Genomic DNA, 25,614 nt, shown 5'->3' with positions numbered 1-25,614 from the left:
GATCTCAATACAAGTGTGTGTCCATCAATGACAATCACAACATAAATAAACAAAAATGCGAACACCTTCCAATATTGGAGAGACACTTCATACACACACCTTTGGTTTTGTTTCTTCTTAAGGAGAGGAACATTGTTCGATGATAATGGAGCAACTTCTACCTCCATCTTGGAGTATCTACCATTGGTGCACATTCTACATTGAGGGGGGGTTGCATGGTCTCTCTTCTTCTCTCTTATGGGATTTTTTCCTCACACGGGGTTTGTCCCTCTCATTATTCTTTGAGAGTTATTTTGTGTTTTCATCTCTCTTCTAAGATATAGTTTTTTCCCACTAGGTTTTCTCCCTTTCTTTGTGTGGGAGAGATTGTATTTCATTTGTTCATGGGTACTTAACATGGCCTAGTAGTCAGGACCCATCTTGCAATGTTACCTTTTTACGCACATCTCTCTAAGTTGCACGTAAGGGGGGTGTTGGTGTAAATACGGTGTTTTACCTTAGTTATTCTCCACTTAGATCCTAATTACACACCACTTAAGCTTACTTAGGGAGCTACATAGGAGTTGTTAGAGCATCTCCACTTTAGATGGACTTATCATGCAATCATTTCCACTTTATGCGGTGACTCCACCTTTAGTATTTTTATCACATTATTATATCCATCTTTTATGGGTTCACTTTTCCACCTCAGGTGGGTGATCCACCTTTTGTGGTATTATCATGTTATCACTTTTCCACTTTAGGTGGGATGATAGGCTATCACTTTTTGTCTAATATCATGAGATTACGACACTTGCCACAATCTTATGCACTCTTATGTTCTCATCTTGGCTATATTACCAAGGGGTCTCCTATGCAATAATCATTCATTACATTCCAATTGAATCCACTTGATCCATTTGTATTGCATCATTGATAGGAATACAACTTATTATTGTCATACATATCTCTCTTGTTGTTGTGCTTTCTGTAGACACCTAAAAGTTGCACAACAAATTAAGCAAATTTTCTTCATTTAATTATCCCTATTTCTTACAATTAATTAAATTAAGATTTAATTAATATCCCTATTTCTCTAAATTGGCATATTAATCAAATTAAAGATTTGATTAATATTTCCCTTCTTCTATCCTAGCCATTTATTTAAATTTACATTTAATTAAAAACTCCCTCATTGCCAATTAATTAAAATCTCCCTTGTATCCATTCAATTAGATTTACATTTAATTAAATCCCCCTTCTAGCCCATTTAAATGAATCTAAAATTATTTAAAAATCCCCCCACTTGCAAAATCCTACAAATGCAAATTGCAACCAAAATTAAAATAAATTAATTTTATTTTAATTAATTTTTTTTTTTCCTCACCTACTTGCAAAATCCTACATCTCCCACTGCCTCCTAAACCTCTTCTAGAGACTTCTAGATTCTTCTAAACCCTTTTGATTAGCCTAATCAACTCCTAATCGTGTCCTTTCCCTAAATTTGAGGAGGTCACTTCTCAAATTTGGAAGAAAGTCTTCTAAATGCATTTAAGACTTTATTTCCTTCAACAAGCTAACTTGTTGAGTTCCCCAAATTTGGAAGGACTCTTACAAATTTGTACCCAAAGTCTTCCTAACCATTAATGGTTAACTCAACCTTCCCACATGGTTAGAGACTTTCTCTTTAACTTAACCATCAACTAACCCAAGGGTCTCATCAAACACTCATGGCTTTGACCCTAGTTATCCTATTAACCCTTGCACAAGAGTTTACCCCTTGGGTGAAGGCTTTATCCATTGGTTATCCACTAACCTAACCATAACCTTGCCTCCTAAGGTAGCCTCCATGTCTCCTCGAGCATTTAATGCCTCTTACATCTCCTCTCAAGCCCTCTCAAGGTGACATCTATCAACTTGGGATTGGACTGAATCCCTCACATGGATTGATAACTTTCAATCCTAGCCCTTGTTGAGATTATTCAATATCAACCCTCCATTGCCCTATTTTCCCTATAAATAGTTCTCATTCTTCATTCTCAAAATCAAGTCTTTTGTGCATCTAAATTATAGTCACATTGCAGGTTAAGTAGCTCTCTTTATCAAGCATCCATATCATAAGCATTTTTAGTTTCATTTAGCTTAGATGCATATCCTTTCTTAGTTAATTAAATCATCTAGTATCATCTTAGCTTTCAATTTGGAACTCATCTAAATCTTAATCATCTAGTTTTGCATTTCATCTTCATGATCTCATATTAGCATTTCACTAAGATCTTAGTTGCATTTCCATTTAGATCTTAGAATCATCACATATCCCTCATTCTTTTGGTAGTCATCCTATAGATCAAGTGCTCTTCCAAGCTGAGAGCCACCTTGATTTGAAGGATACTGAGAGATAGAGAACAACGAGACACGCTTAAGAACTTTATTTTGTTTGTTTGTTCCAATGATTTTTGATCTCTAACATAATGTCCCATTGGTGTGTTTGTGTTGTTTGCCTCTCTCATTCAGGTACCACAATCTGAGCATACACTTTCAATTAGGCCTCTAGATCTTGGGTGACTATCTTCATAGCCAATTCTTACAACAAGTGTAATCTCTAAGAAGTAACAATACGTTTAATTCAAAAGATAATATTCATCACATATTCTCATTCAAAATGCATTACAAACAACATGATTACAACTACAAAAAAATATAGCAACAACCATTGTCTGTATTGTTCATGATTCTAACATTCATTATCTGATAAAACTGAAAATAACTTAATGTTAACTGAAGAAGATCCCAATTGACACAACACTTTCTCCTTTTAGAGAAATTTAGAGAAAGTAAATCATTACTTCTTCGAACTAATCCTAAACAAATGTCGCATCTCCTTAACACTGAGGCAACTTATTAATCAAGGAAAAACAAAAACAACAACTAGACTACAAAGTCTCATTCTAGAACAAACTCCTTTATTCCTCAATAGCACAAAATTAAGAACACGAGTTACTTCATTGAATCTAATATAGTAAGGCATAACCTCCTCATGCTCCATAATGTTGAAGATCCTCCATGTTTCCTAAAAAAGACATAGTCAACAAGGACTCCAACATGACCACAATTGTCCTACCATTGCTTGACTGCTTCCACACGAGCTGACATAGTATATCTCCTTTGGTTGTGAGCGGCTTTGGGATCTTGTCAAGTTGCATGTATTCCCTTTACAATAAATAACAACCCTCACATATTATCATCTATAACATTCGACGACACATCAATAATTAAATCACATAAAACATTCCATGTCAACATGTCAGTTATATATTATAATTGAATGATAATGTAACTGTGAAGATGATTAAAACATATAATAAGCTTGATAATGGTCCAATAAAGTTTGATAAAGTAGCCAAAATCAAGTAAAACTAGAGACATTTCCAAGACTCATCACATGTGATGACAATGGCAGCAAAAATACAAGATTTTATGGAGAACATTGAGTTTGATTATGTTGGGTTCCTCAAATAAAAAATCTATGAGAGTTTTGTAAAGGCAAAAGAAAACGCTAACAAGTTTGAGTTCAAACGGTACTCACTGATTTGCCATATGTTCTTATGGAGAGGAAAGACACTCTAGAATGATAAATTACATGTCAAAATGAAAGACAAGGAAGGACAAGTGTTGCCAGTCCAGCGTTGGACATATATGTAGGATAGTTATTGCACCAATTACGACTTTGTCACATTTGAGCAATATTTTGTGTAGAAGGTGCCTAATTACTTTTCTATTCTTCATAAAACAACAGAGATTTCAAGATTTTGGTTATAAATAGTTGTTGTTTTTGTCCTATTTTTCTTCATCTTGCCTATTATTATAGAGAAATTTAGTATATACTTATGAGTGGGAGCCCCAAGCTTTAATCAACTAGCTTGCTACAAGAATGTGGATGACCAACATGGCTAGCTCAATCACTATTGAATAGAAGTACATTTTCAACATTTCAAATTAGCAAGATGAATGAATTGACAAAATCACGTACGATTGTTTCTTCCTATAAACCATTTCCTATTAGTTGTGACACAATGCAAAAGTAATGCAACTATATTGCCTCCACTCATTAAATATATGCAAAAGTTCGAAGAGTAGTGCACCTATGAATTGGATGGATTGATAATACATACTATCTCCTTTAGGTTGCCCAAAAAAAAGTCTATTATGAGAGCTCCACATATCATTATCACTCTTGTAACCTTGAAATTTGGTGAAGTATGAGTGTTTGCAAGGGTAAACAAGATTAAACCAACCACAAGCAACATAATAGAAACATATTCATGTATAAAACAATTCCTTTTTAAATCAAATATGAAAGATGCTATCAAAAAAAATAAAAAATAAAATTGTATAACCTATTAGACAAAGTGAAGGCTATTTATTTAACTACACACCAGCTCTTTGGGATCATACATAACCTTACATTTGTAACCAATGAAAAAAATACTCACTTCAGCTAGACTTGAAAGCCTAGGTAAAGTTTACGTAACTGAAAGTTTGTCTGTAGAGAAAGGTCTCGTTTCGATTTCGAGTTCAGCGACTCGAAAACCCTTCTGCCGCCTGCGATTCGATCTCGCGACTTGTGGGGGTTACGAAGGTAATCAGAGAGAAATTTTTGATATTACTCTTTCAAGTTTTTATCTGATATGGTTGTTAGCCGAAAGTGGCTAGAAAGTTGTGGGTTCGATTCGGGGGGTTCTGTAAAGATGTTTGGCGTTTCAGGTTTGGTGTAGTCTGAGCAACAAGGGTCTTTTAGACTATTTTAAAAAGGTTTTTTAGGGTTCCTGCGAGCTAGGGTTTTATTGAGTTTTACCGCAATTAGAGTTTTATTTTAGAAATTCGGGCATCTTAAACCTCGGTGGTTAATTTGGTTGCTGCTATAGATCTATTGTCTTGTGATTTGAAGTATAGTAATCAAAATCTGCCACCCGTTCAAGCTTGTGATTTCAAGTACAGTAATCAATCTCGGGCATTCTTTCACGTTGTTTTAATGCAGAATTGGGGAATTTAGGGGGGTAATTACAAGTTTTGAAATGGTTTTGCTTCCCCAACGTAATGCAAACCGAGCTGTATGCGACTTTCCGTATTTTCTTTTTCCGTGTTTTGAAAAAGCATTTGCTTCCATAGTTCAGGATGTGGTCATACTGTCAAGGAAATTTTTTGTTCGATCAACTTAGTATGTTTTAGAAGTTTTTCAAACGGGTAGTCATTGATTATGTTTTATTTAGATCATGGAGTATAGACAGACATGCCCAATGGATACATTTGGTCATTTATTATTTTTTATCTGGATTATGAAGGTAGAAAGGGGCATTCCCAACGGATTCATTTATTGGGCTTTGCAGTAAATAACTGTTTCTTCACAAGGTAACCTTAGGGATTCACAATTTAAAAAAATATAAAGGTAATGTGTGTTGGCCAGACTAAGACCAAAATGTTACCTATAGCTTTTGGGTATAACAATTCAATCTTCCCATGATGGCGTAAATGTTCCTAGAAATTTAGATTTCAGTTTTTATGCTGTAAATGTTCATTTTCCATTATAAGCCGTTTTTTCTCAACAAAAAGTTGCTTTAACTTTGAAGCTTAGTTTTTAAACATTCATTAATGCATGCGATTATTACCTGGCTATCTCTTTTACCTCTTTTCAAACTCCCATAATACATGAATGTTTTTGTCCCAATGTACCTGGGCCAATGTAACTGACATTTTAGACTATTTGTAAAATTTTCATGAATCTTTTTGTGCTTGAAGCTTTGTTTGGCATTTTCCGTTCCTAATATTGAGTCACATTTGTTCATTCAATTGTTTTTCATTGCACTACACCTCTTGCTGTATTCTATTTCTAATTATATGCTGCATCACATTCTTTTGCTGTAGAGCTGTATTTTGGGAATAGCATTAACGAGTCTATCTAAAATTTGTCTTCTGAGCTTACCGTTCTGCACTTGCCTGCAAGGTTGCATGGTATATATCCACGAGGTTTTAACCCTTCTATGTTTTTGCCTGAATACCTTGGCCAAGATAACTGGCATTCTAGACTATTGTACAAATTCAATGAATATTCGTTTGCTAGAATCTTTGTTAGTATTTTCCACTCTTAATATTGAAAGAAATTTTTTTATATACAACTGTTTTTGATTGCCAAATCTCTTGATGTATCCTGTTTTCAATTCATATAATTCTGGACATTCTGTTGCTGCAGAACTGTGTTTTGCGGATAATAGTAACACGTTCATCAGTTAAATTGTCCCCTGAGCTTATACCTCCTGCATTGGCCTGCTAGGTTGCATAGTACAGATCCATGGCAGAGCATCTAGCCTCCATCTTTGGCACTGAAAAAGACAGAGTTAACTGCCCTTTTTACTTTAAGATTGGAGCCTGCAGGCATGGGGATCGATGTTCAAGGCTGCATACGAGGCCCTCCATCAGCCCTACTATTTTGCTTTCAAACATGTACCAGAGGCCTGATATGGTAACACCTGGGATGGATATCCAAGGACAAGCAATGGATCCTCGAAAAATTCAAGAACATTTTGAGGTTTGTTTTCTTTGCATCCTCGCATAAATTGATTTTGGTTATGAATTGTTGTTGTTTTTGTCCTTGCTTTTATTGTTACTATTTTTAGCTGTATATTGAGTAGTTACGTCTTTTTTTGAATGCAATAAATTTGTCTTAAGTTGAAGTGAATGAGTACCTTGTGTTTCATAGTTCATGATTATGAGCACACTTTGTTTCTTTACTGTGTTACTTTCTTTGGTAAATCTTGGATGAGGTTGATTGCTATCTTAACACAGTAAGCTGTGTGCTTGGACCACATCCTTAATATTTGAACATAGGTCATATTCAAATGTATCACGTATGCTGGATTTATACACTTCATTTCTATTTTGGTGGGTGGATTTAAACTTGGGTAGTGATGTATTTTATGAATGTTTTTTCTTATCATTACATCACAGTTCCTGGACCCTTTCATGTTTGTTTTGCACAATTTATTTATTTTTAAATAACTTTTATGTTAGCAAGTTTTCTGTTGACTTGCATCATGAAGTTTTACCTAGGAGACTACGAGTTTAAGGTCACTAGTTCGCAAATAATGGGCTATATTTGTTTGGCCAGGAGTTGTACAGAAGTTTGTTTAGTGTTCTCTTTAAAATTTCTTTGTTTCTTATTTATGAGCATGTTTGATCTCTTTTTGGCAGTCCTTTGTAGATGGTTGATTTTACTGTTGCCTTGGCCTGTGGTTTCAACCCTTTATTGATTGTCATCATTCAATCGATTTGTGGAAGCTCTAGCTGGTTTTTATTGATTAATCAAAAATCAAATATATATGGATAAATGTCTTTATACCTACAAATTGCTGTGTCTCTTGTGGGTTTACTATCAATAGCAATATTCTTATGTGTTCCTAAGTTGGATTGTCTTTCATGTACAGTTTTATGATAGATCATCTCTCCTGTATTGTTAATGTCTAACTTCATAATGACTGTGGCCACGCCACACTACAATTTTCTGGTACTTTCTACCCTCTTTGTATTGTTCTTTTCATCTCACTTTCCTGAATAAAAAGAGAATATAGCTTATGTTTCTTGCATGCTTATATATTGAATGCAATTTAAATGCTTTCTGGTTGGTAACAATTGTGTATTGTTTCCGTCGATAATAATGCATGTCAGATCTTCATATTGTTATGGTTGTGCAACTGATTTTGTCACATTTTCTGTATCTAGCTTGTGTGTGTTACATTGTTAATAGATCTTTGGATCAAATATGTCTTAGAGTGGCCTCATCTTAAATTTCATTCGTAAATGCAGGATTTCTATGAGGATTTATTTGAAGAGCTTAGCAAGTATGGAGAAATTGAAAGTTTGAATATATGCGACAATCTAGCTGATCATATGGTAATTATCACCTTCAATTCGTTTCTTCCCTTCTCTTTTTAGACGTGGTAGACATTCAGTTTAAAGTTTAAACTTGTTTTTTGTTTTCATCAAACACAGATATATCATTTTAACCATGTTTAGGAATGACTCGGTGCTTGAAGGAGTGCTTCAGATTCCATTGCCTGTAAATTGGCTTACTTAGCCATAGAATCTATTTTAACTTTTTTGTGATTCATGGTATTAGCTATTTTTGAATGTTTTGTTCTTTTTTCTTCTTTGTCTGCAATTTTACTGGTTTCAGGGCATATTTTGGATCTAGGTCTGGTTCCTATCCAGTCCGGATCTGGAACTGGTACGCAAGGGGATTTGTCTACAATGCAGTCAAACGACTGTGGGGTTGCCTAGGAGGAACCTGGGACAAATCTACTTAGAAAACAGGAGAAAAATTGCGTGCCCTTCCTGACCCCGCTACAAATCATGTTTTAAAACTTAAAATTCCTTCTGCAAATCATGTTTAAAAATTTAAAATTTCTCTGATTAATGTCCTTTTTCAAATGCAAATTGTGTCCTTCTTGTGCCGTTCCTAAACCTCTTTTCCTTATCTGATGGAGATGGATAACATGCAGTATCCATCTATTAATATAGATAGAGGCTCATCCGCATCTCCAGTTTCACAACCATTTGCCAGGGCTGTTTGCCATGATGTTTTTAATTTTTGATTCTCTATTGGATCTATTTAAAATATATTTTTTCTTATTTAATCCTCTGTGACTGTAGGATACTCAGTTAATGTTCCCGTAGCTCTATTAGATACTCAGTCGATTTTTTTATATTGTTAATCATCTACAAATGTGCTGCTCAAACAGCATTAATATGAGACCAATATAAGGTATAGAAGATCAATAGTCCCAACTTAGAAATTCTACTTATTTAGAAACCACTTCCACATTAAAACTCAACTATTGAAGAGGAAGAGTCACTACTTAAAATTCCATATTACATGTCTCTTTGGTATTTGAACTTGGGTCTCCACAAACTAGAACTCAATCCTTTACCAATCAAGCTCAACCCCTTGGGCATAGTCGGTTTGATTGAATTATATTTGTTAATAAAATATCTTCTCTTCTGATTTTCCTTTATTAGTTTTAACTCTCTATTATATAATAATAGGATTCGTGAGGAAGGTCAGTTATTTATTTATTAACCAGGAAAGGCCTTTTATGACTAAAAAACATATATATATATAGACATTTTGAGGATGTAATGGGAATTTGGATTGAATGAGGCCATATATATATATATGATATTTATATATGTTTATTGTACAGATGAATAAAAAATGAACCCTAGCACCTTTTTTTGGCCGAACCCATGCACCGAAAATGAAGAACCCAAACCCAGACAAGTAACATTGCTTGTCTGTGGCATTAGGGCATATGATTTATAAAGTTTTGCATCCTCTAAGAAATCTATTTTTTTTGCACCATTAGTTTTTGTCTTTTCCATTGAAATCTTACTGGTACTTTACTCTGAAAGGTTTACGGTTAGTTGTTTAGCATGTTCATACTCAGTTATTCGTGAAATTCTTCTATTGCTTTTTCCCCCTTCTCCACCAGTGTAATGTAAATTTAAATTTTGTTTCTCCTTTGTTTTTCTTCAGTAGTTGATCCTATTGTTCGTGCTTTCTTTTTCCTTTTATGTCTTTGCAATTTAAACTTAAATTCTGTCTCTCCTTTGTTTATGATAGGCAATTTATGCTGCTAGGTTATGCCAATCTTAATTTATGTAGGTTTTATCCTGATGTCTCGATTTCTCTGGTTATACATACACTTTTTTTATTGTGTGGTGATGGTGATGGTGTCCTTTCATTTGGGTTATTTTTTTCCAGGTTGGGAATGTTTATGTGCAATTCCGAGAGGAGGAACAGGCTGCAACTGCATTACGGTCTTTGCAAGGAAGGTTTTATGCAGGTTTGTAATTAATTCACCATCTGCAATTTTCTATATTTATTTTTCAAACTGATTACGAAATTAGTGAGTAGGGGAAGAGCACCAGTAGCCGTCATAGCTAACTTCGCGCACCCACGGATCTTAAACAGTACATCGGATTTTGATATTTTTTTTTAGTTGTCTTAGTATGCGACTTAACTACTTATAGCTATTGATATGATTTCTGGGTAGTAACTATGCACGCTGTGGAATCAGTTATGCACACAAAGGTCAAAAAGTACACATTTGAAAGTGTCGCCTGATATCTAACTAAAGATGTTCCAGTAACTGTCCACTCAAAATTGCCAGTATTTGTGGACAAATGTCCCAATAGTTTTGCACAGATGTTCCAATAGTGGTGCATAAATGGGCCAATTATAAAGAAAAAATTACAAAAAATGATCGGCTATTGATATAAAACAAATTTATTAATGGTGTTTTCACTATGACGGTTATTGGGGGGTCATTATGACAATAAGATGACAGCTATTGGAACTATGACGGCAATTGGTACTCTTCCCCTAGAAAACTTGATGTTCAATTGTACATGTTCAAGAAATTAGTTGAAGATGCATCGATTTATATTCTGCAGTATCTGCATCTTATTTCAATTTGACCTACACTATCATATTTATTTGAATACGGAGATCACTGCATTTGTATCTTGTTGTTTTAGAAGTTGAGATGGAAGTATAAAAGAGGATGCATATGTGCACTATCATATTTATTTGAATACGGAGATCACTGCATTTGTATCTTGTTGTTTTAGAAGTTGAGATGTAAGTATAAAAAAGGATGCATATGTGCAAGAGTTCTGGTCTTTTTCAATTGTTGCATTTCAGCTGGATGAACTGTTAGGCGCACATCTTTTTTCATATCTATTAGCTGAAACCGTGATTAAGCAAAGTCGACATGTTTGTGTTTCTTCAGCAATTTGGCATTTTAGTTTTGTTTCCTTTGTTAATACATTTTTGTTCTGATGCAGTCAGGATCTACACAATAAATTTTCAAGTCGTTGACTAAGAATTGCATATTGAATCTTCCAGCTTCAAGTTTTTTTGTATTTTGTCCCTTCCTAATTCTTTTTAACACTTAAATGTTGTTGCAATTTGGAATAAATTGATAGGTCGACCTATCATTGTTGATTTTTCTCCGGTGACCGACTTTCGTGAAGCAACTTGTAGACAGTATGAGGAGAATACTTGCAACCGTGGTGGGTACTGTAATTTCATGCATCTGAAGAAAATAAGTCGGTATGTCACCAATTCTTTGTGACGATTTATAATCTTCCAAGTCTCTGGGTTTTTTGGTGTTTTTAATTTTTAATTGTAGATTGGTCTCGAAGGTGTGTTTTTAATGCCTTGAATTTTATTTTTCTTCAGTGAGCTGCGAAGAAGGTTATTTGGAAGATATAGGAGGCACAGCTATAGTCGGAGTCGAAGCAGAAGTGTCAGCCCATACAGGGATGGTGACAAACATCGCTATTATGAAGATCGTCATCGTGGACATGGCGGTCGTGGGCACGACAGAAGGTATGACGATGCGGATGATCGTGATGGTCACCGTGGCCAAAGAACACGAAGCCGTAGCCCAGGAGGACGTAGAAGGGGACGTAGCAGGAGCTATAGTCCTAGACGCAACAGGAGTCCAATTCGTGAAGGCAGTGCCGAGAGAAGGGCTAAGATTGAACAATGGAACCGGGAAAGAGAAATTCAAGCGTCATCTGTTAATGTTCATCAGCCTATGCAAAATGGAGGATCTTATTCAAATCAACCAAGTTATGGATATTGAGCACGCTCATTTATGGTTTGTTCCCTGATAGGTTTTACTTGTTTCCAAAATGCATGAATGAAGTTATCCTTGTCTTCACAATGTAGGAATTTTGGCTCACAAATGAGAAATCGTATAGATACATGCATGTGGTGGTATAAAGTTTTATGTTATTTGGAATTTATCTCTGTTTTGGGTTAGGGTGGTGGTTGAACATTTCTCTGGTTAAATGTGCAAATCCTTTTTTTAAGACACTAATGTGGTCACACTGATGAATTCATGGACATTGTGCAATCTGATATTGTCAAAACACTTAATATTATTTCAGAAGCATGTAACTACATATAGGTGCATGTTAGAGTAGAATGCTCTGTCTTTGTGCTCTTCTAGAGTCAGTTTATGTGAATTACTGTGAACATTATTCATGCACAGCTCTCCATGTTGATGTAGATGTACAAGAACTGGAAGATGGAAACATTCAAGAAAGGCCTTGTTGCCTTTCAGTTTTTTAGAAGGTGCATGTTCTACCGGCACATGCTTTGTGTACAAATCATTTTTTAAAATGTTTATATTACAGCAGGTGTATGACACTAATAGTGAATTAAGTAATGGAGAAAATCAGTTGAAGCAAGCAGCTATAAAATTGTACTTATTGTAGGCTTCCACAATTAGGCATTTGATTATCTATCACATTCCTTTGACGTCTCAGTGTTTTGTCATTGTTTGTAACTTGACCCACAAGCCTAAAATAATCTTGATATGATCCATTAAACCCAAACAAAATTGACTTGTGAAAAAGGATTTGTTGAAGTGAGAAACTGTAAGGTTCAAACGTGGTAGCTAGGGGCATTTGGTTAACCCTATTATTTGCTTGTAATAATAGCAATCCTGGTACGTCTAGTCATTACCAGTTTGTCATGGTCTCTTAGGAGATTGTGAAGTGCTATGTTATAGAAGATTATAGCAAGTTGTAATGACATTGACAAATTCAAATGACTTTATAGAAAATATAATGGGATTGTTTGTTTGATTGACTTTATGGACAATATAATAGATCATTTGGCATCTATATGCCCTTGGGGAACAAAAAATTAGAACATGCAATATTATGCTTTTAGAGGGAACTAAAATCTAGCATTTGCAATATTTTGCCTTGGGGGTACTAAAGTCAGCATTTACAATGCCCTTGGGGAACAAAAAATTAGAACATGCAATATTATGCTTTTAGAGGGAACTAAAATCTAGCATTTGCAATATTTTGCCTTGGGGGTACTAAAGTCAGCATTTACACTATAATCTTTATATAGCATTAACAATATAATCTTTATTTAATTAACTTATTTTGATTTTGCTTTGTTTAAAAACAAGTGGCACAAGTAATGTGTGTATACATTACTATTATATTCCTCGTGCTGCAGAATATCGTTCGGATTTTGATTCGAACCTCTGGCCCATGGCAACACACGGGGATCGGCATAGGTATACATGCAGGCCATAAGTTTAATCTCTAATCCTAGGATTCTGCACAACTACAAGGTGCCATAGAGAGAGCTCGTGGGAATGGAACCTGCGCTTGTAGTGTCTAACTAATGGGATTTGCATTTCAATAGAGCTAGAACAAGTGGCTATCAGGATGCGAGTCTTGTTTGAGTGGAAATAGGTGGGTTCCACTTCAAAGAAAAAAAGGAAGTGGAATGCCTTGTTTATCTATTTTAGCTGTAGGGCCTTTGTCTAGCTCAGTTCCTTGGGGGCTTATTCTTGTAGCAAAATGTTTGAGGCATTCCCAATGTGGCCTAGTCACTAAGGTTCACCAGTCACACTCTCTTTTGCATCAAATCATCTGGACAAATTTTTGGTTAAATATTAGGGAAGAGCTTTTAGACAAAATGGGGCTGGTGTGGGTTTGTAGTACTTGACACCTCCCATGGTTATGCATGGCTGTAGATAGACACAGGTACATACAATTGCCATAAGTAATATATTCTCCTTTTCTTGTTTCGATTACAAACTAAGCCCCAATGTTTGTGGCACTAATTGCACATAGATTGCCTACTACCCATGACCAATCGCGAGCAGATCCACCTCTCAAAGCACAGGCTTTCTTAGGAAGGATTCATTGGTCTCACAGTTGCTTTATGTGAGATGTGTGGTATATTGTATCAATGCTGCTGAATTTTTAGATTTGGTGTCATTGCCTGAACTCTTCGTTTTGATTCTAGGGTTTTTTCAACAGCTTGTTTTCATCTTTGTAGGGTTTTTGGTCCATAAGATCCATATTTTAAAGGTAGCACTCCTTGGTGCCTTATGTTGTGATTTAAAAGCCGGGAAACTCTTTTCATCTGATTTACAAATCTGTATCAGATTGCATGTCACCTTCTATAAACAAATTGCTGCCTTGCAATTCTTAGAAATAAGTTAGCGTACTTACATTAGAAGGGTGAAGGTTTCTGTTCATGATCTTATTGCACGTCGAAGATTTTGTCTGTTCATGATCTTATTGCACGTCGAAGATTTTGTAACCTTCTATTGTCGAAGACTTGTTTTAGTTTATACTTTTTGCATCAAAGTCTTGAATGCTTTGTTTCTTTTATATATTGTAAATATAAAAACTGATATTAGAGTCAAAGAAGCAAATATGGAATTTCTTGGCATCCCAAAAGATCAAGATACTTTAAATTTCATGGGATATAATAGGAAAAAATGGGAAAATATTGGGAACCCGTAAGGTGCAGTAAAATTAAAAGAAGAGAGAAATATCTGATGTTTTTAGCATTTAAAGCCATCCTAATTACATAGAGCGATAATGAAAGTAAACAAGTATATCATAAATTTAAAGATGGTTTTTCCTTATTAATTTTGACATAATTGATTACAAATAAATTGATAATTGTAATATAGTCTTTAACAATGTCAATAAATATCTCTATTAGAACGATAATGAACCTTAAATGCAATAAAATAACAATTGAAGTAAATATGATCCGATAACCCATTCTTAACTATCAAGTTGAAAAGAATAAAAAATACACAAAATGGTAACTAAAGTTGACAACAGAAGCCTAGCCGACCTCTTCAAATATCTTCAAAGTCTACAACAGTGGCAGCATTCATGCTTGGCTGTTCCAAATTAATCAGCATTCATGCTTGGCATTTCAAAACAAAAATGTTCTGTTCAAATGATGTTTAATATTTTATTCTGTTAAATGTTGACAGCAGTGTTAATATCCATATTAATTAATCATAGTACTTTAATAAATTTGATTCCGAATACCTTACTAATCAAGAATATACATCTGTGTAGTGATAGAAGTTATCGATCAGTAATCTTTAGAAGATTACTGATGACAAAACGAGTTATAGATCAAAAGACAATAATGATAACACAATCTCAATAGGTATGCCATTAAATTTCAAGCAATTACCTCAATCATATAACTATTTTACAAATGAATAATGACAGCAATAACCATGGATACGTAAAAATGGCAGCAAGTCAACAAAAACACTAACGTTTGTGATGCAACTAGAAGTTAAAGAATGGTATAATCGTCTGACAATTTTGTCTAGTAATGACTGATAATGTTCAAAAATCATAAATAATGATAGTAGCTGCTATTAAAGGCAGCAATCGTAGTATTAATCACAGCGAGTCATGTTCTCTATTCACAAGATTTTCAAAATGATCTATAATTTTAGATAACCATGTTCATTTTTGAAATAATGACTAGCACTTGCACTAGAATGAGGTGCAAGGTTTACATTGATAGCAAGATATACTTTAGGTAATATATTGGAAGACCTAAATAAATGACATGATTTTTTTTTGTCATTGTTGCTATGTGGTAGGTTGTTTCGGGGATATTCAAACTATTTTGAGTTTGAAATTCTCCATAATGTGCCCTAAGCCTAAACCTTATATTTAGTTGATAGCTATATTGAGATAAATGACTCAACCATATTTACCATACAAATTCAATGAGGTCCAAAAATGTTGAAGATACAAAAGTAAAAAACAAAAGTTGGCAGGGTTCTCTTGAGCTAACTGATCTAAAAGGGATATTTTTTATTCCTCCATTTGGTTAACATTAAACATATCAAATAAGGTTAACAAACCATATGCAGAGCCACCTCTTTTAAAATCAATGTGGCAGTTGCAACACTAAGAAATATTGTTTTATGTATGGACATTAGATTTGTTGGAAAAAAAGTGCAAAAGGGCATTACTAAATCAGTTGGTTTCTTGTCGTTGTACAAAAGCGGATGCTTGGATCTTCCATTTAAACAAAATAAGGGAAGATGCATGCATAAAAATTGAATTGTTTTTGATTAAGAAAAAAAAGGTTTTAAGGGATCCGAAACCCACTTACAATATGAAAGATGAGCATGAAAGAAACAAGACAAAATAGCTGCAAAAGACCAGCATCTAGGACAAAAAGACAACAAGGAGCCAACAAGAATTTGGCATCCAAAACCCAACATTACATATCAATTGAACACTTTTATAGACTCCTCAACATTCTGGACCAATAGCATCATCGCTTTGGCCGCTTCCCTTAGATCATTGCTCTCCTATTTCAGCTGGATGTCTTTCGTTTTGGTCTCCATCTCAGTGGTATTATGCCTAGTCCTTCGCCTAGAAATTTGATGGGTGGAGCTGGAGGTTGGCGCATCTTCAATGATTACCAAGTTCTTATCCTGATTTTCTCTCTCTAAGTGATCCACCAAGGCATTCATATTTTGTGAGGAAACTTTTAGGACCTCAAGACTGTGGTTCATGAAACTTTTCAGAGCCTTCTTAGTACGAGCAACCCGGTTATTGATATTGTCTTTATCCTCCTCAGCCTGTTCTTTCACAATTCTGATAACATCCTCCAGATGTTTCAAATCCCCTTTAATTAGATCTTTTTCTAGCCAGTACTCCATCTCGGTTTCCTCCTCGGCTTCATTGGTTTCCGTCTCCTCATTCTTTTTCCCCGAATTTGTTTCCTTAATCAAATTGTTTATCTTATTTTCCAAATCCCTCTGTTTGCTTTGAATGCTAGTAATGTTGTCAATAACCCATTTCTGGACGTTGAAGGATTCCAGAGTATAGTTACGAGTAGTATTCAAAATAGTATTCGTTGAATCCCTACCTTGCTCAGTGCCCACAGAATTAGGGTTGTCTTCCTCCTTAGAATTCAGGGCGACATTCCTGCTATCTGAGCCCATAGGGTTAGAGTAAGGGTTTTCAGAGTTCTCCCCTTCTTCCTCTTCACCAACCTTCTTATCCTTCTCACTCTCCATTTTTGTCTCACTATCCTTTCCCTTTTCCTCCTCCAAATCACAGTGCACCTCCGTTTCCACATTATCTGTTTCAGCTCTCCGTTTTTTATGGGTAGGGGCATTAGGTTGATCCTCATCCGAATTAGAATCTTTACAGCTCTCAGAAATATATGCATTAGTGACCAAGGGGTCATCTTTGCTAGCCCTAGCTTTCTCCTTCAGGTATTCATAAATGAGCAATATGAGCCCTTGATGGGCTATAGGGTAAGAATTAGGCTTTTTAGCGTGATCAGCCAGACTCTCATTCAAAGAGGACGCTAAGTAATAGGGTAGGGAGATTTTAACCCCATGACGAAAGGGATTAATGATTGCAAAATGATAGTTATAGATTTTAGTGAATCTACCATCAACAATGAGAAACTCCATTAAAACCCTTAAAACTTTCTGCCAGAAGGACTTTACCTGCTGGGGAATGTAGTAGGAGATGTTGTCTTTCTTGACAAGCTTGACCTTCTCATCCTCTGATTTCAGAAAGTTTTTGAACGCTTCAGTTGCATACTTCCGGTCTCTATAGAATTTAGTACCCTACTTCTGAAGACCCATAACTTCCGCAACCAGGTCCTCATCAATTTGCCATATCTCCCTGAACAAGGTGACTCTATTGTTGTTCCAACCTCTGACAAACCCATGTGACACCGAATTTTTGCTTCCGTGTAGCTTTTCCATATAGTCAGTAAAGCCATATCTATGAAGCCTTCTCCAAACTTTTTGTTCACTCTTCCAGTTTTCGTAGCTAGGGGGGTCGTTCCTGTTTAAATTACCACCCATTTTGAATAGCAAGTAGAAATACCCAAAGATGTATTTCACAGTCTGCATGAATTACCCCAAGTTCTTGTGTAAAATTCTAGAATAACAAAACAAAGTCTCTTTCTTAGTTTTAAGGCTTATGATAATGGCCGCACAAAACCAACATTTATTATTATAATCCTCCTCACACATTTGATCATAGAAATGATGCCAAAAGGCAATCATTAACTGACAGTTAATCTGCCCCCAAACTCTGTCTTTGGAATCCGGACCCCAAAAGATAATCATGATATTAACTTGATCCATTGATGCGATCAAAAAATAATTGCTCTTTAACATCCCTTTTACATTGGGTCTCTCTAATATATTTAACATCAACCTCTAAATTGACCCCTTCATTAGATAAGAGGTTCGCAACCTTATTGCCTTCTCTTAGAGTATGAGTTATGATAATACTAACATAGTTATTTAATAATTTTTTAGCACTTTCAACTAAGTTAGTAATATTCCAAGAAACAGAACTAGTATCTTTAATGGCTTGGATGATATTTAGGGAGTCCCCTTCCAGCCCATTTTTTTAAAATTTGAACCCCTGAGCAAGCTGGAGGCTTTTTAGCATGGCTAGAGCTTCAACCACATGATTATTTTGGACCCCAAAAGGAGAAGCAATAGCCGCAGTACAGACACCTTGAGCATTTCTGATGACGACTCCACTACCAGACTTCCTAGGGTTGCCTTTAGCCACCCCATCAAAATTCACCTTTATCCAATCATGATCAGGAAAGCGCTAGACAATATTATCTCTCCTATTCTTATTGTCAGATCTGCAAACTTTGTGTATTAAGTTCCATTAAGTGAGGATGCCTTTTTCAGCTTCATTCATATCAGTAACAAGCCATTGCTTATTATTCCTATGAGGAATGTTTATGTTCTCTTTTATAGCCCTACAGATTTTTTCAAAGACCACCTGAGAGGTGCACTTAGCTTCCCTAAATATTTTGTTATTTCTCTCTTTCCAAATTCCCCAGCAAGTCATGGGGAGGATCATGGACCAAAGGTTCTTGATAAGATGACAATTGGTGGGGAAAGTCCATTGCCAAATAATTTCCTTGAGACTCTTGTTCATGACCCAATCAACTTTCTATTTCTCCCACAACTTACTCCAAATTTCCTAGGTAAATGAGCAGTGGAAAAACAAATGATCAACTGATTCTTCCTCTTTCTGGCAAAGGTCATACCTGTTAGGGAATTTGAAACCTCTTCGGACCAAATTGTCAATAGTCAGGATCCTATTATGAGTAGCAAGCCAAAGGAACATATTGACTTTAGGGATCAGAATTCTGTTCCAAACTTTACCCCAAATGGGGTTACTGGTCTGAGAGAAAGTGTTTTTGTAGGCAGAAGCAACCGTAAATTCACCTCTAGGATTACTTTTTCAGAGAAAAACATCTTCATAGTCTTTGTTAATAGAAAAAGACAGCAGCTCCTTCTGGAGCAGGGAAAATCCAACATGTATAACATCAAGCCTCACCCAATTGTTCTCCTTCTAGTAGTCACACACCATAGGTCCAAACCTCCTTTTACATTCCTCAATAAATTGACTATTGCCTTGATCAAAGAGAGATTCATTCTTCATCCAAGGATCCTCCCAAAACCTTATTTTGTCACCTTTTCCCAGGACCCATCCAGCTCCAGCTTTGGCCACTTTTATGGATTTGATAATACTATTCCAAATGAAGGATTCGACAGGGATGTCTTCAGAATTAAGGACATCTTGGATAGGCTGATTCTGAATATATTTGTCAAACCAGATTCGGTTCCAATCTTTCTTGATGTCATAAGCTCTCCATAATTGTTTTGCTAGGAGAGCTTTATTAAAGGTTTTTAGAGTTTTAATCCCAAGCCCTCCTTTTCTCTTTGGTTTACACACTTTGTCCCAAGCAACCAAGGATATCCTCTTTTTTTCTTCAACTCCTGACCATAGAAATCTCTTCTGGATTCTTTCCAATGCTTCAACAAATTTAATCAGGATACCAAATAAGCTGAGAGCATAAACAGGGAGATTCTGGAATGTAGCTTGAAGAAGCTGCAACTTCCCAGCCTGAGATAATATGGATCCTTTCCATCGAACAAGTTTTTTGTTGAGTTTGTCAATAAGCATATTCCAGAAGGAGTTTGGGGGAACTAAACCCAAGGGAAGACCCAGGTAGGTGGAAGGGAGCATGTCCACCTTGCAACCAATAATTTTAGCAATTCTCTGTTGTCTTATGACTGGAGTGTTCATGAAGTCTATAGCCGATTTGTCCCAATTGACTTGCTGGCCAGTAGCCAAAGCATAAGAATTAAGAGCAGTTTTGAAGGCATCAGCCTCCCCAGCAAACGAATATCACATAAGGATAGTATCATCAACAAATTATTGGTGATAACAAAAAACATTAGCAGAGGAAGGTTGAAGGCCTTTGATAATTTTATTCACTTTCAAATTATGGATCAGTCTGCTCATGCTCTCTGCCAAGATGGTGAAAAGTATAGGAGATATGGGATCTCCTTGTTTGAGCCCCCTTGACGATTTAAAGAATTTTGTAAGAGATCCATTAGTGAGAATAGAAAATATAGGAGTGGAGATCAGCTCTATGATAATTTTGATTATCTTCTCATCAAATCCAAGAGCCTCCATAATTCTGAAAAAAACTTGCCAATCCACTCTATCATAAGCTTTCGCCAAATCCAACTTTATCAAAAATCCTTCTTTATTAGCAGCATTGAGGGAACGAATATTCTCATGCACAAGAATGATAGAGTCCAAAATCTGCCTACCAGGAACAAAACCTTTCTGCTCCTTAAATATGATGAAGGGGAGGACAGTCAAAATTCTAGTAGTCAAAACTTTGGATATGATCTTATAGAAACAGTTACATAGACTTATTGGCCTAAATTTTCCCATAGAATCCACCCCAACAACTTTAGGAATTAATGCAATAAAAGTGGAATTGAATTCCTTAAGGATTCTTTTAGAGCCAAAAATTCTTTTACCGCATTGACCGTATCTTCTCCCACAATATGCCATAATTCCTGGAAGAAAAACATAGGGAATCCATTAGGACCCGGTGCTTTATCCCCTTGAAAAGAAAAGACAACTTTTTAAATTTCTCTAGCAGAAGGGATAGCAAAAAGGGCCTTATTCTAATTAGGAATAATGATCTTGGGAATGTTATTAACCAAATCTTGTTGTTGGGTATAATCAGTATCCTTGATCCTGGTGAGGAGCTGAGAGAAGTAACTAACAACTTCATCCCTGATTTCATCCTTGTTAAGAAGAATTTTGTCTTCAGCAATTAATCTGGAGATTTTGTTGGCAACTTTATGTTTCAAAGAAGTTATGTGGAAAAATATAGTGTTTCTGTCCCTAGCCTCCAACCAAATCGCCCTAGATCTCTGCCTCCAATAGATTTCCTCCCTAGAAATGATGTTGTGAAGTTTGACCAATACATCATCTTCCATAGCTTTGGGATACTTTTTATAGCCCTCTTTCTGTATTGAGTTTTGGATCTGTTCTAGTTCCTCCTTCAACTTTTTCTTTGAATCAAAAATATCACCAAAGACCCTCTTGCTCCATATCTTAATGTTGACTTTGATATTTTAAAGTTTTTTAGCAACTTTATACATGGCAGTTCCATTCACATCAATATTCCACCAGTTGGCAATAGATTTTTCAAGATAAGGGTGAGAAATCCACATCTTCTCAAATCGGAAAGGGAAACTTTGATTATTCTTAAAGTTCTCAACAACAAAAGAAATGGGATATGATCCGAACCAATTCTATTGATAACAGACAAGAAGCATCTATGAGAAAGAATCCAATCATTAGTAGCAAGGGATCTATCAAGTCTTACCTGAATGAGGTCTTCACCATCCCTTCGGTTAGACCAGGTGTAGGAAGCTCCATTAAGATCCATATCAATAAGAGCATTGACATTGATAAAGTCCATCAAGTCAGATCTGCTATACGATTGAGCTTGAGTTCCCCCAGATTTATCAGTACCTTGTAGAGGAGTATTGAAGTCTCCCATCACAACCCAACTGATCCTAGGGAAAGATCTTCTTTTTTGCTGGATTTTATCCCAAAATTTGCTTCTAAGAGATTTGGAATTAGGGGCATAGATATTGGTAATCACACATTCCTTTCCTTCACAGATGCTTTTAACTTTCATGGATATTATGTTACCATCTTCATCAATCATTTCTCCTGAAATAGTTTTCTTGTTCCAAAATATCGCTACCCCACCAGATGCCCCATTCGAGCTGCTACCGCAAACCCCTCCATTTTTAAAAAAGTTTAAATCCTCCACTTTCTCCTTACTCATTTTGGTTTCCTGAACAAGGATAGTATCCGGTTTTTGATCTCGAATGAGATTCTGTAATATATCCTGTTTATTGAGATCATTTAAGCCTTTGAATTGTTAATGATGAATCATATGCAAAATTTTGGAATTTCTTGGGTTCTTCTATTTGTTATTTCTTTTCATCCTGCTTTTTTGATGAACAATTTCAGCTTGAATACTTCCCTCACTTCATTATTTAACGATGATATATACAAAATTTTGGAATTTCCTGGGTTATGCTCTTTGTTATTTCTTTTCATCCTACATTTTTGATGAACAATTTCAGCTTGAATACTTCCCTCACTTCATTATCCACCATCTAGTCCATATTCTTACAAAAATTTCCAAGTTGTACTATCATCACACTTAATGTCATCTAGAGATCCTCTAGCTATTGCAACTCTACAAGCTTATTGCAAGAAGCGAGGGGAACTTCTACAGGCAAATTGGAATTCTCTACTAATAGCTCTTCTGCTTTCACATGCTCAGAAGGTTTGACACTTGGCTTCATCCATATAGTGAAAAGTCTACTACCTCTTGATTGGTGACCTGAAAGAATACATAAAAGTATTGCAAAGTAATTGCTATAGCAAATAAAATTATAAGGTTTCTACCAAAAATCCCTATGAAAATGCGGTATTTAAGTGTTGGAAAATGTACCTTATCTCATAGGCCATTTGATGCCATAATTAAAAACTCGCAATCAGATTTAATTTCAATCAATGTGTAAATCACCTATTTCCCTAGATGTAGCTAATTACCCTTAGACTTGGTAATCAACATATCCTTCCTACAATAGGTTATAAGTTTTATCAATCTAACCAATTGGATTCCGTATCTGACATTGCCATTCATGAAGCCTACCAGATGGTTAAGGAAGATGCTCATTATGATCTGTGTAGTGTCCTGTTTGAGGAATTGATGATAAATTTGAAGAAAATTAAGCAAGATAAAAAGCATGTCTTCAAATTTGGTTCCTTGGTTATTCGTTTGGCACTTTACTTTTTGAATCAGATCACCATAATAGTATTACACCGAAAACCAATCGCCAATTCGATCTTATATATCCGGTCTTAACAAAAATAAGCTCCTTCAAGTCAGCTTCAAGAAGTGTAACGTGTAGCTCCAAGTCGGATTCAATCTTTAATCAAAATATAACACTAGACCAAAAGAATGTAATCACATGCCTCCTAAAGATCTTCCCATTCATCAAGATCACAAAATCAATCACCAAAGACACCACAATCATCAAAAATCTTTCTGGACCAAAACATCACCGAGATAGCCTTGTTTAACTAGTTAATTGCCTACCAGTTAACTCATGCTTCCAAATAGGAGGAATCACGACTGCTAGATCGAATCTCCAAGAAGAGTTGCAATCAATGACAACCCTAGACCAATAAGAAACTACTGAAAGTCACCAAATGAGTGTCAATTGCCAACAATCTTCCTCTTTGACATCGCTGCTAAAGGGGGAGAGATAAGGTGAAAAATGTATAGGCTGATTGTGTATGGAGTGTATAGTTCGGTGATGCAGATTTTTGGATTCTTGATCAAAGGGGAATCCTTAAAATTCTCTCATCTAATGTACAAGTTTCTACACTTAGTCATTTTTCACTATTGTTGCCATCAATGCCAAATGGGGAGATTGTTGGCAATTGACACTCATCCGACGACTTCTGGTAGTTGCTTATTGGTCTAGGGTTGTCATTGATGGCAACTCTTCTTGGAGATTTGATCCAACGATCGTGATTCCTCCTATCTGAAAGCAGGAGTCAACTGGTTAAACAAGGCTATCTCAGTGATGTTTTGGTTTGGAAAGATTTCCGATGATTGTGGTGATTTTGGTGATTGATTTTGTGATCTTGGTGAATGGGAAGATCTTTAGGAGGCGTGTGATTACACACTTTTGGTCTAGCGCTATATTTTGATTAAAGATTGAAGCTGACTTGGAGCTACACATTATACTTCTTGAAGCTGACTTGAAGGATATTATTTTTGTTAAGACCAGATATATAAGATCGAATTGGTGATTGGTTTTCGACGTAATACTATTGTGGTGATCCGTTTTGGTTCGATTGAGCGCAGTTTCACGTGCGCATTTGGTTTACAGATAATCTAGTAGTTGACTAAGATAGAAACATAGTATTTGTAGAGTGAGGATAGTCAGAGATCTTGTGCTTAACTAAAACTCATTCATGCTTTATCAGATGCTATTTCAGAGTTCATTTCATTGTATTTTCTCATTGTAATCAAATTGTAAGTCAGTGCGATTTCCCTGAAGGTTGTAGCCTTTCGGGTCATTGTAATTAAACAGTGAGCCTGAATGCAAGTGCATTCCCCATCTATGTAATATTTATGTGCTCTTGGCCATAGTATATGAATATTGTGGGTCCCAACCCCACCGTTGTATTTTCGTTTCCGGGTTTCCACGTAAAAATTCCGGTGTTGTGGATCTGTGGTTTATTTGTTGCTTGTTTATGTTTTTTTTCTGTTATGCATTACTGATCGGCGGATAAAGAATATGGTTGTGGATTTTCTTTCCGACAGATCATCGATTCACCCACCCCTCTAAGTGATCTCCGATTCTAATAGGGACTTTACAAAGATAACCAGTTAAAACTTTTATAAGATTTTTTTTGTTGAAATGGAAGAGTTCGGTTGCTCTATAATTCTATTCAAATAAAATTTATTTTAATGGTTGTACATTGTGTAACACAAATAAAATAAAAATAGTGAATGCTAGGTAAAGGGTAAGTTGTAGGTGTTAAATATTATTTTTGTCTGAAAAGATAGGAACAAGTTTTAGGTTGAGTCTCTTGGAAGGAGATTTTTTAACACCTTAAGGTTGTGCTCATACCATGGGTAATGCCCCACAAGGATCATGCTATTAGGTAATAGCCTTTATAAAATGACCAAAAAAATATTTTTTATTGTTATTTATTTTTCAGTGATTGATAGAACAATTATTTATAGTATACTAACTACAATGGTGTCATTACATGTGGAAATTATTTTGGTATGCAGGCTATTCAAAATGGTAGAATGATTTTACATTATATTAATTCTCTTGTATTAATGTTGTGTTGGTTCTTGTTAGTATCGTTATTCTCTCTTTGTACTTAATCTCCACTAATGACCCATATGCCATGAAATTGAGATTAATAAGTATTGTATATATTATTTTACAAAATTTGATTAATCTTCCTAATTATCCTCATGCATATTTTCATTCTATATAAATCTACACTTAACTTTCTATTGATGGTCTCACTACGCTTTTACGTAGTACGTGTGCAACTAAATATTTTATGATGTTATCAAGAATCTTTTAGAATAGTTTGGATGAATCTGTCTTTTGTGTGTGAAATAAAGTAACTCTCTCATATGTCCCATGAGTGTAAATTAATTAAATTATAATAATAAATAAATTTTACTTAACACATGTATAGTTGATAGTGAAATTGATAAATATTTACAAAAGTCAAAATCCCAAACTT

At 35.4% G+C, this 25,614-nt stretch overlaps 1 protein-coding gene across 4 annotated transcripts; it reads left to right on the top strand.

Annotated features, from left to right (window-relative positions):
• The first annotated feature begins 4,429 nt into the window (after positions 1-4,429).
• LOC131062287 (splicing factor U2af small subunit B) lies at positions 4,430-12,698 on the top strand. Of its 4 annotated transcripts, none has more exons than XM_057995912.2 (7): positions 4,435-4,618; positions 6,227-6,562; positions 7,837-7,923; positions 9,794-9,875; positions 11,020-11,146; positions 11,276-11,699; positions 12,114-12,698. In XM_057995912.2, the coding sequence occupies exons 2-6, from the start codon at positions 6,326-6,328 to the stop codon at positions 11,682-11,684; spliced, it is 942 nt and encodes a 313-aa protein (XP_057851895.1). In that variant the 5' UTR covers positions 4,435-4,618; positions 6,227-6,325; the 3' UTR covers positions 11,685-11,699; positions 12,114-12,698. The 4 variants fall into 4 exon arrangements, with proteins under 4 accessions (XP_057851892.1, XP_057851895.1, XP_057851894.1 ...); XM_057995911.2 differs by lacking the exon at positions 12,114-12,698 and adding an exon at positions 5,902-5,988 and having other exon boundaries at positions 11,276-11,947; XM_057995909.2 differs by lacking the exon at positions 12,114-12,698 and having other exon boundaries at positions 4,430-4,618; positions 11,276-11,947.
• Positions 12,699-25,614: the final 12,916 nt, after the last annotated feature.

Source organism: Cryptomeria japonica, chromosome 11 (genome assembly GCF_030272615.1).
Source record: "Cryptomeria japonica chromosome 11, Sugi_1.0, whole genome shotgun sequence".
Classification (NCBI taxonomy): Eukaryota; Viridiplantae; Streptophyta; class Pinopsida; order Cupressales; family Cupressaceae; genus Cryptomeria; species Cryptomeria japonica.
The sequence above is the reverse complement of the archived record's forward strand: the minus strand, read 5'-3'. Positions and strand labels throughout refer to the sequence as shown.

Coding starts and splice junctions, on each gene's coding strand:
- LOC131062287 (XM_057995912.2), top strand. CDS start 6,326: ATGGCAGAGCATCTAGCCTCCATCTTTGGCACTGAAAAAGACAGAGTT. Junction 6,563..7,836: donor AAATTCAAGAACATTTTGAG/GTTTGTTTTCTT, acceptor TCGTAAATGCAG/GATTTCTATGAGGATTTATT. Junction 9,876..11,019: donor GCAAGGAAGGTTTTATGCAG/GTTTGTAATTAA, acceptor ATAAATTGATAG/GTCGACCTATCATTGTTGAT.